Here is a 9,809-nt window from a genome sequence, read left to right as displayed (position 1 = left end):
GATATGAGAAAGCTTCTTATTATAACACATCTCCTACGCTTTCCATTTATCATTTTCCAGGGCGCTTTCAATAACCGGGTAAAAAAGATATTTGCTTTCTGAAAGCACAGAAAGTAATAAGAGAACAAATGAATTTCTCTCTCGACGCCCAGAAGAAGAAGAAGAAGAAGAAGAAGAAGAAGAAGAAGAAGAAGAAGAAGAAGAAGAAGGAGAAGAAGAAGGAGAAGAGGTAGTAGGTGGAGATGATTTAGAAAAGAAATTGTCTCGATTTTAAAAGAAACTTTATTTTTTTTTTCTCCTCCGAAAGCACAGTTTAATTGAAGCAAAAGAGAGTCAAATCAGTCAGGCTTCTTCAGGCTCTTTCAGGCTTCAGGCTACCATTGCATCAGACGAAAAAGACTCTTTTGCAATTAGTTGATATTGTACACTTAGCAGAAACAGGAGATGTTCTTTTAAGTTGCTTTTATTTGTTTTTTACATTTTTTTTATTGATCAACAATCGGTACTATATTCTATGAAAGCTAATAAGTTAATGGAGAAAACATCATCAACAACAAATAAAAACAAAAATAATAGCAAGAACATTAACAATAAATTTACGGTATATATGTATGTATGCATGCACGCACACACACACACATATATATATATACATATATATATATATATATATATATATATATATATATATATATATATATATATATATATATACATATACATATATATGTGTGTGTATGTATATGTGTGTGTGTCTGTACTTATTGAATATTACTTTTGCAAAACAAAATAACAACAGAGGCATAAACATTAACAATAAATTTGCAATATATATAATGTGTGTATATATATATACCTGTATATAAATAATATATATATATATATATATATATATATATATATATATATATATATATATATATATACATATATATATATATATATATATATATATATATATATATATATATATATATATATATATATATATATATATATATATATATATATCCAGCCAGGAGAAGGCTGAAAAGAAATGACTTGAACCAAGTGCTTTCGTGAATTTCTACACCTCGCCAGGGTTCAGGTACAAGTGCCAAGGAATCGAATAAAGAGTCCCAAGAAGACTTCGTGGCAAGATCTACCAGACGTTTAAGGTCTTCTAGCGACAACTCCGTTTGAGGACTACCATCTCAGGATTTTAAAGGAAACATACCGCTATTTGTAAACTGGACGTAAATGCATGTTTCAAAAAACTCAGATATGATAAGACTAACTTTAACAATGTATGCCCCACAGAGTTGAAAAATTAATTATGTGACTTTTGTTACAATAAAATGAGACTTGAGGGTAAAAAATGACAAAATTAGGTTAGATAGAAAGTTAAATAGCTTTGTGAAAAATAGTAATTGGGCTAATTTTTACGTAATTCATCTACAAAAACGTTTGGTAACATAACTATTTCAGCTTTGAGTTATGGTTTGAATTTATCTGTTAACAATAATATTGACTGGTTGGAAACAGGAAATGCCTTCCGTCGATTTTAATAATATATCAACATCCCTATTGACAAACTGAACATCTGCAAGGGTATGATACCTGGAATTGCTGGACTGGGCATATCACCTACTATTCCAAAGAGATTCTTTGAAAAGTAATAAAAAAAATAAAGTGACAACACTAAGTTACGAAAGCAGACAGTCCCCATAGGGGGTGGTGTCGTCAGTGCACCTCATCCGGTGCACTGTAGGCAATTACTTAAGGTGCTTTGTAGAGTCCCTTCGGGCCCTAGCTGAAACCCTTTCGTTCCTTTTACTGTACCTCCTTTCATATTCTCTCTTCTTCCTTCTTACTTTCCTCAACCGTCTCCTAACAATTGATTCATAGTGCAACTGCTTTGAGGTTTTCCTCCTGTTACACCTTTCAAACCTTTTACTGTCAATTTCCTTTTCAGCGGTGAATGACCCCATAGGTCCAAGTGCTTGGCCTCTGGCCTAAATTCTATATTCAATTCAGTTCAATTCAATTCAAAGCAGATAAGTCAAGTACTGTGGTTATACCGGATAAGGCTGAATATGACAGAAAAATGCACGAACTGTCTACCTATTCTCGGCTGGGAAACAATACTTTAGAAAATTATAGTACTCTGTTTAACGAGATTATCAAGAAACTCCTGTATAACATTAAGGATTCAACAAAAAATTTCTAACCATTTGTCCAACTTCTTATTTGTATGGTACTATAAAGACGCGTGAACAAGGTAATCCGGTGGGTCTTTTGCATACAAACTATCAAAATGGCTGGTTGAAATACTTAACCACTGTCTCGGGATGTTATCTTGAAAATAATGTAGGTTTTATCAGTCGTCCTAATCATTTTAACCCAAATTATGACTTATAATAGTGAGTTTCGAAGTTACGTCTCTGTTCTCAAAGGTGCCAATAGCTGATCTATTCGAGTTTCTAGAAGATGAGAGAAAAAAAAGTGTTCATACTGCCACAAAAAAATTTAATTGCACTTATAAAATTGTGTATCAAAGGCTGCAAGTTTACTTTTAATGGTAATTATCACGAGCAGGCATTCGGGATGGACATGGGAAAGCCTCTTTACCCTATACTTAGTAATCTATATATGGAGATTTTTGAGAGTAAATATTTACCGAACTTATTGTCAATAGGTGTGTTAAGGGTAAGATATGCGGATGACATCTTTTGCTCATGGCCAGTGAAAAGGAACGTTAACAACTTTCTTAGCAGATCAAAAATGCACTAGTACCCTCCATAAAGTTCACCCTTGAGAAGGACGAAGACGGAAAATTGCCATTTTTAGACGTGTTTGTACACAGATCTGATACAAGGTTAAAATTTTGTCTATAGGAATCCCATAAATATCTGTTTTTATGTTCGGTTTTATTCTAACCATCCATTTAAAACTAAGACTGCTGTTTTTTTTTTCTGCTGCGTTCTTAAGGGTACTGCATTGCCCTAAAATGGAAGACTGCAACATCTGCAAAAATACAAAACTGAGAAAAATGGTAGATACTGCAGTTTTCCCTGGCCTTACTAGATTTTGCAGATACTCCAAATGGGACCCCCTAAATAAAGCATTGAAGAATCATTCTGAAACTGCAGTAACTTGTGTATTAGTGTTTCACGAGCCCAATGGGTGGCATATCTCATTTTCGAAAATTTAGCAAATATTGCAGTTTTCCATTTTAGGGCAGTGCGAGTCAGTAGCCCGGAATTTCTAGATCAAGAACTTGACAAGATAAACGTAACTGCTGGCAATTTGAAGCATCCAAACAGTTTTATCGAAAACACCTTTTGTAAAGCCCGAAAAACGTTTTACGGATTGACGAAAATTGAAGGGATCGAAAACAAAAATCTTAATAGTGCTTCCTTTTTATACTTGTTTGAATAACAACTCGAGACGAGTCAAGCCACTGGGCATTAATGCTGCGTTTAAAACTCTAGGGAAAATTAGAAACTTGCTAATTGGAAATTCACCGGGAAATGGATCAGGATATTTTACAAGATTCCGTGTAAACAATGTGATACAACTTATGTAGGACAAAGTGGGAAGAGGCTGGAATTCCGACTGAAACAACGCAAATATAGCGTAAGAACTGGTAATATGTCAAATGCATTATTTGTACATATGAATAATAGTAATCGTGGTATTAATTCAACAAAACATTTAAAGATATTTCGCAAAAATTGAATATTGACAAACACGGGTACAATATTGTAATCCAGTACCTTAACACAGTAGTTCCCCGTTGGCAGAGTGGGTTCCGTTCTCGGCGAGCACTCTGCTGGCCGCGAGTTCGAATCTCCGACCGGCCAATGAAGAATAAGGGGAATTTATTTCTGGTGATAGAAATTCTCGTTACAATGTGGTTCGCATTCCACAATAAACTGTAGGTCCCGTTGCTAGGTAACCAGTTGGTTCTTAGCCACGTAAAATAAATCTAATCCTTCGGGCCAGCCCTAGGAGAGCTGTTAATCAGCTTAGTGGTCTGGTTAAACTAAGGTATACTTTTCAACCATAACACAGTTGGGAGAAAATTCATGCAGTACAACTGTCAGAAGATATTGGTGTTTATGCTATTGGTTGTTTGGAATGTGATTCCTGCTATGTCGGTGAAAGTGGTCGTTCGTTTGTTAAACGCAAAAAGAAACATATTTCAGATGCAAATTGCGGAATAATTACAGCTCCATACTGCCCTAAAATGGAAGACTGAAGACTGCAGTACCTGCAAAAATACAAAACTGAGAAAAATGGTAGATACTACTTCACCTTACTACTGATTTTGCAGATACTGCAAATGGGACCCCCTAAATACTCGTGGAAAGCATTGAAGAATCATTCTGAAACTACCATTCTGAAACTACAGTAACTTGTGTATTAGTGGTTCACGAGCCCAGTAGGTGGATTACAGTATCTCAATTTCGAAAATTTTGCAGATACTGCAGTTTTCCATTTGAGGGCAGTATAGCTCGACACGCCTGGGAAAGGGACTATAGAATAAATTTAAATAATGGTAAAGTTGTGTATAAATACTTGGGCAGATCCATCAGAAAATGTATTGAAGGCGCCCTCATTAGGTTAAGAAATACCTTTGATGGAAACTTTGGCATTGTTGAAAATAATATTATAAGCGAAGAAAGTTGTAAACGTGTGGGTATTGGTAATTTTAGAAATATATCTAGTCAGTTAAATTCTTTCCAAAAATCAAAGACACAATTTAGAACAAGATAAACTTGTTGGCTCTTCAGCGGAATATAGAATATAGAATTTAGGCCAAAGGTCAAGCACTGGGACCTATGAGGTCATCCAGCACTGAAACGGAAACTGACAGTAAACGGTTTTAAAGGTGTAACAGGAGGAAAACCTCTCAGTTGCACTATGAATCAGTTGTTGGGAGAGGGTGTCGAAGAATTTGAGAACTGACTTAAGGACCCAACAACCTGATTAAAATTTTACTTTCTGTAATGGTTGTTTGTATGTATGGTTTCCTGTTCTACATTGTTTCCTGAGCTGTATATTATACTCCATTTTAGTGATCAAGCACAGCAGTTGGACGAAAGCTATAAGCTTTGTACTTATATATTATATTTGAATACACTATGCTTAGTAACAGGAATTTCATTGTGGATTTCACCTAACATATGTGAGAAGTACGACACAGTACTTATATATATATATATATATATATATATATATATATATATATATATATATATATATATATATATATATATATATATATATAATCATAAATATATGACAAATGTTGTCATGGAATTGCTGCATATTATGAAAAGCCTGTTCATTAATATCCTAAAGAAAAAAACGTTTTCATTAGTTGTAATATGGAAATACTGCATATTACGAAAATGTTATTGACCCGTTTCGTAAAAAAAACACTTTCACCGAAAAAAAAAAACAAAAACAGATAAAACCAAACGTCGGAAAAATATCTACACACTTCATAAAAAGTGAAAGCAAATGGAATGGATTTTGTGAAAGGAAAAACAAAGATAAAGTTTTTATACTTCCGTGAAAGCTCGGAGAGAAAGAAAGAGATGTAAGAAAGTTGTAAAAAAGGGTAAAATGAACCCTTTTACCTTAACGATTAGGTAGATAGAAGGAAATGAATAAAAGTGGTTTAAAGGGAAATGAAGATAAACCATGGATTGCTTTATATTTGAAGATGATTTTATTCATTTTATTGCGTTCGTATTATTTGCCTTATCAGGTTAAATCACTATTTAAAGAGTTTGGTTTATTAAAGTTGGTTTATTTTTTTTTATCTAAGTACCGAAATCAATCCAGGAAGGATAAACCAGAGCTAGTGGTTGGTATGGTTTAATCTGTCTCACTAGCCTTATCAGCATTACTTATTTTCCATTTTTTGGTTTATTTAAACCAGGTTTATTTAGGTTATTTTCCTGGGAAGGTGGTGGCCAAGTAAACCTTATGAGGTTTACTTGATTTTCAACGTTTGGTTTAGTTATCAAAGCTGGTTTATTTTACTCACTTTTTGAAGTTTGGTTTATTCAAGTTGGTTTATTTTAGGTACCAAAGTAACAAAACCAAGCCAGGAAGGGTAAACTACAGATGGTGGCCAAGTAAATCTTCTGAGGTTTACTTGATTTTCAACTTTTGGTTTAGTAATCAAAGCTGGTTTATTTTGGTTACCAAAGTAAGGAAACCAAACCAGCAAGGATAAACTAGAGGTGTTGGCGAGTAAACCTCATCAGGTTTACTAGCTTTTCAATTCTGGTTTATTTAAGTTGGTTTATTTTTTCATCGAAGTGCCGAAATCAAACTAGGAAGAATAAACCCAAGGTAATGGCTGGTTTGGAATAATCTGGCCTATTTTGCCTTGCCAGGTTTACTTGGTTGTCTTACTTTTGGTTTATTGACTTTGGTTTATTTTGGTAAGGTGTTGTCAACTGTTTTGTTCAGACTATCGTCAACCTTAAATCTGCAACTATGCCCTCTGTTTTAATTTAATTTGGTAGAATCCTTTAGCAAAACAAGCGATCTATGAATAACAAACAATACTGAAGGTACAACCACGTACAATTAAACACAACCACTAAACAACCGTTTTCACTACCCTTAACAAGGCTAACATAAAATCCGCCAATTAGTCAAATTTTCTGACGAATACCATCACGAACGCGCAAACCCTCTTCCTAGATGACGTATTAACGTAGCAAAGTGACGTCACGGCGACCACCAAGGTTACTAGCTTTCCCCTGAGGTTATTCCAAAATGTCATTTCTAGACCCAAGGGTAAATTCGATATACAAGTTCCCAGGAAACTTTAAGTCACTTGTTTACTATTTTAGGAAAGCCTTGTTTTTATAACTCAGTAAGGTAAAACTTCATCAAATATTCTAATGGTTGCTTAAGTTGTGAGGTTATAGAACTAGAATCATTAGCATTAGACTCCCCACATATTCCGTATCAAAATATGTAACCACCTACCTAGTACTTTTAACATACTTGGTTTATCTTAAGAGTCAAGACGCAAGAAGAAATCTTATAAAGAGTAGTGCTAATAATTCTAAGCAGGAACGGAGTCGGTAGGTACTGATTACTTATTTCTCCAAGGACCACTGTCCAAAGAATAATAACACCTCTGTAATAGACTAGACTTGTTATTTACATACAAATATCGTCTGTTTCATTAAACTCAGTTTACAGTCATTCAAGCTACCACCACCACCTCCTCCTCCTCCTCCTCCTCCTCCTCCTCCTCCTCCTCCTCCTCCTCCTCCTCCTCCTCCTCCTCCTCCTCCTCCTCCTCCTCCTCCTCCTCCTCCTCTGAATCCTTAGTTGGGGTCTCTGTTTTGAGTGGGCCTAGTCCAGGTATTTTTATCTTGCACATTTCATTTCGCAATTGATTATGGCAGATGTTCGTTCTACTGACAAACGCCTTTCTTGACTCAGTCCCTCCAAATTTATCCAGGCTTGGGAACGGCACTGTGTTGGGCTGGCTTGGCCGTCCCCCCTCCAACCCTTTCCCCCCAAAAATAAAAAATAATTCTTATCCATATACTTTCCAACAGATGATCGAATCATTCAAATGTAATTTACAGAACAAAACAGAGAGAAATTCCAACCCATCGCTATTAAAAGCATTCACGGTCGTCCAAATATAAAGGAAAATAGACCCTGTACACTGGTGATCTGAATTCGCTTTTGGCTTGCAACGGAAAATCCTCTAGAACGTTCGCCCCCCACGAATCTAGATTTTCATTTGAACAAATCCTTGGAATTCATACGCTTAGTATGAAGGACACGAAATATCACATCCTTCATTAGGATGATAATATTCTACCAAAGCAGGATTCACTTTAGTCATAACATTACTAAGTTCAAGATTTTACTTATCACACACTCATTTCCTGTTAATTCTAGCAAAACAATGCAGGGGAGAGAGAGAGAGAGAGAGAGAGAGAGAGAGAGAGAGAGAGAGAGAGAGAGAGAGAGAGAGAGAGAGTTATTAATATCACTATGATTATTATTATTCCAAAATTGTCTTACCTTTATATGGAAAACTGTGGAATTTACTTCCTATTGAAACTTCAGTAGAATAGAGAGAGAGAGAGAGAGAGAGAGAGTGAGTTATTAATATCATTATGATTATTATCATCATCATCATTTCAAAATTGTCACACTTATGATTATTATTATTATTGTTACCATCATTTCAAAATTGTCGCACTTACATGGAAAGTTGAGGCATTTACTTCCTATAGAAGCTTCAGTAGAAGAGAGAGAGAGAGAGAGAGAGAGAGAGAGAGAGAGAGAGAGAGAGGGGAGTTGTTGTTATTTTTACTTTTGTCTCGATTTTATATGGGAAACTGAGTCATTTACTTCCTATAGAATTTTCAGTAAGAGAGAGAGAGAGAGAGAGAGAGAGAGAGAGAGAGAGAGAGAGAGAGAGAGAGAGAGAGAGAGAAAGCGCGCAACAAGCCGAAAAACAAACAATTCATTAAATAATATACACAACTTCCTCTCCTCCATCTCTCCTTAACATCCTACAAAGCAAAAACTCCCCTAAAATAAAAAAATAAAAAAATTAACCTCTGGACCACCTGTTCCTTCTGGGATCAAAAAGTTAGTATCCTAAACAAGGGTATCCTTCTAGGCCATCGCTTTTTCTAAACTTTCGACAGATAAATCACAACTCGTCTTTATAACTCTTAGCCTCTTGTATACGGGCTTTTGGAGCAAAGGTTGTGATAATACGCTAAAATATTAAATATATTTTCTGTCTATATATATATATATATACAGTATGTATATATATATATATATATATATATATATATATATATATATATATATATATATATATATATATATATATATATATATTATATATATATATATATATATATATATATATATATATATATATATATATATATATATATATATATATATATATATATATATATATAATATATTCTGATAATGTGGACTGTTTGTCGAAGAAAGTTTGTAACTTTTTCTGAATAAATACTCCATTAGATACCATCCAGTTTGAATGAGGTCCTTTTAGTAATAATATATATATATATATATATATATATATATATATATATATATATATATATATATATATATATATATACATATATAAATACATATTTACGTGTATTTACGCCTGTGACTTTACACCTCATTATCATTCTCTATATTATCTATATATCCTTAACCAAACTAATTACTATCAAATACACATGTATTTAAGCCTATAACTACGCACAAATATATTTGAAAAAGCATTTTCACTCGCTATCTACATTATCAATATCTACTTAACCACGCAAATTATTATTATTATATTCACGTGTACTTATGCCTGTGACTGTACGCCTAAGTATTTTATATCAGTATTTTCTCTCATCTATATCTCTATCTACGTAACCACTTATTCTTATTATTACTATATACACGTGTATTTATGCCTATGACTGTACACCTACGCATTTCAAAAGGTCTTTCCTCTCACAATCTAGATACTTATTTTGCAAAAAGTACTTTCACTATCTAGAGCAATGGTTCTTAACCAGGGGTGTTCGCACCCCTAGGGGGTGAGAAGCCGGTTCCTAAGGGGTGCGAGGATGCCTGTGAATAATTAAAGCAAAATATATTTTTATATACGCTTGTTATTTTTTCTGCAAAAAAAAAAAAAAATTACATAAATAAATGAATAAATAAATAAATACATAAAAATAATAATAATAATAATAATAATAATAATAATAATAATAATAATA

The 9,809-nt window shown here is 33.7% G+C and overlaps 1 protein-coding gene across 1 annotated transcript in view; it reads left to right on the top strand.

Moving 5' to 3' along the window:
• LOC136825180 (sericin-2-like) overlaps positions 1–9,809 on the top strand; it is a 34,052-nt gene that overhangs the window by 21,729 nt on the left and 2,514 nt on the right. Inside the window, exons 3-4 of the mRNA XM_067081206.1 lie at positions 153–229; positions 7,215–7,386. Of these exons, the coding sequence (XP_066937307.1) occupies positions 153–229; positions 7,215–7,386 (249 nt within the window). The remainder of the gene's footprint in view (positions 1–152; positions 230–7,214; positions 7,387–9,809) is intronic.

This window comes from Macrobrachium rosenbergii, chromosome 37 (assembly GCF_040412425.1).
Source record: "Macrobrachium rosenbergii isolate ZJJX-2024 chromosome 37, ASM4041242v1, whole genome shotgun sequence".
Classification (NCBI taxonomy): Eukaryota; Metazoa; Arthropoda; class Malacostraca; order Decapoda; family Palaemonidae; genus Macrobrachium; species Macrobrachium rosenbergii.
The sequence above is the reverse complement of the archived record's forward strand: the minus strand, read 5'-3'. Positions and strand labels throughout refer to the sequence as shown.